This window comes from Etheostoma spectabile, chromosome 23 (assembly GCF_008692095.1).
Source record: "Etheostoma spectabile isolate EspeVRDwgs_2016 chromosome 23, UIUC_Espe_1.0, whole genome shotgun sequence".
NCBI lineage: Eukaryota > Metazoa > Chordata > Actinopteri > Perciformes > Percidae > Etheostoma > Etheostoma spectabile.
Window position 1 is genome coordinate 13,071,500 of NC_045755.1, and position 747 is coordinate 13,072,246.

At 42.3% G+C, this 747-nt stretch overlaps 1 protein-coding gene across 1 annotated transcript in view; it reads right to left on the minus strand.

Annotated features, from left to right (window-relative positions):
- The window catches only part of LOC116673169 (sodium- and chloride-dependent betaine transporter), a 15,627-nt gene extending 14,932 nt beyond the window's left edge, over positions 1–695 (minus strand). The window contains exons 1-2 of the mRNA XM_032505337.1: positions 637–695; positions 110–317 (exon numbers count right to left, since the gene is read on the minus strand). Of these exons, the coding sequence (XP_032361228.1) occupies positions 110–293 (184 nt within the window). The 5' untranslated portion in view covers positions 294–317; positions 637–695. The remainder of the gene's footprint in view (positions 1–109; positions 318–636) is intronic.
- Positions 696–747: the final 52 nt, after the last annotated feature.

A 747-nucleotide genomic window follows, 5' to 3' on the forward strand; every position in this document is an offset into this window, starting at 1 on the left:
CATACAAATACATGTTCATCTTATCTTTTATTTCACCTCGGCACCCATTTATTTCATATTAGGCAGCTGCCAGCAGAAATCCCCCATATATCCAAACCCGGTCCCTCACCTCCTCCATTCCTGTAGCACAGATAGGGGAAACGCCAAACATTCCCGAGACCAATGATTTCTCCGGCCATTGAGAATATAAACTCCATGTTGTTGGCCCATTTTCCCCTCGGCTGAACTCCTTCCTCAGCTGCCTCTTTATCTGGCTCAGGGACTCCAGCAGGAGCGCCTGTTTCCTCAGTCATGGTCTCAGTCTATTCTATGCACACCTAATAAACACAAAATGCAAACCTGTTGCGTGTTATGGTCTCTCCAGCTCGCCCATTGACTGTATGCAGATATATACCATTTACATATGAATTCATAGTTTTCATATTTATTCTAAAAGCTCACACTGTAGTCCATAAAGTCCTCTCCTCAGGTTAAATCACAGCCACAAAACTCGAAATGCCAAAACTAAACGACTTTTAAAGAAATAACTCGACGAACTGTGCTAAAGATTGCAACAATTACACTATAAGAACACAATGAGGCAATTAGCCGCAATTTTCCTAGCTTCTTCAAATAAAAATAAATGCAGAAACTCACCCGTGAGCTTGCAGTGGGCAACGACTGAATGTGCAAAGTTTGAAGAAAAGCTTTACTATAAAGATGGGTGTGTCCTGATGGATACCACACACACACACACACACACACACA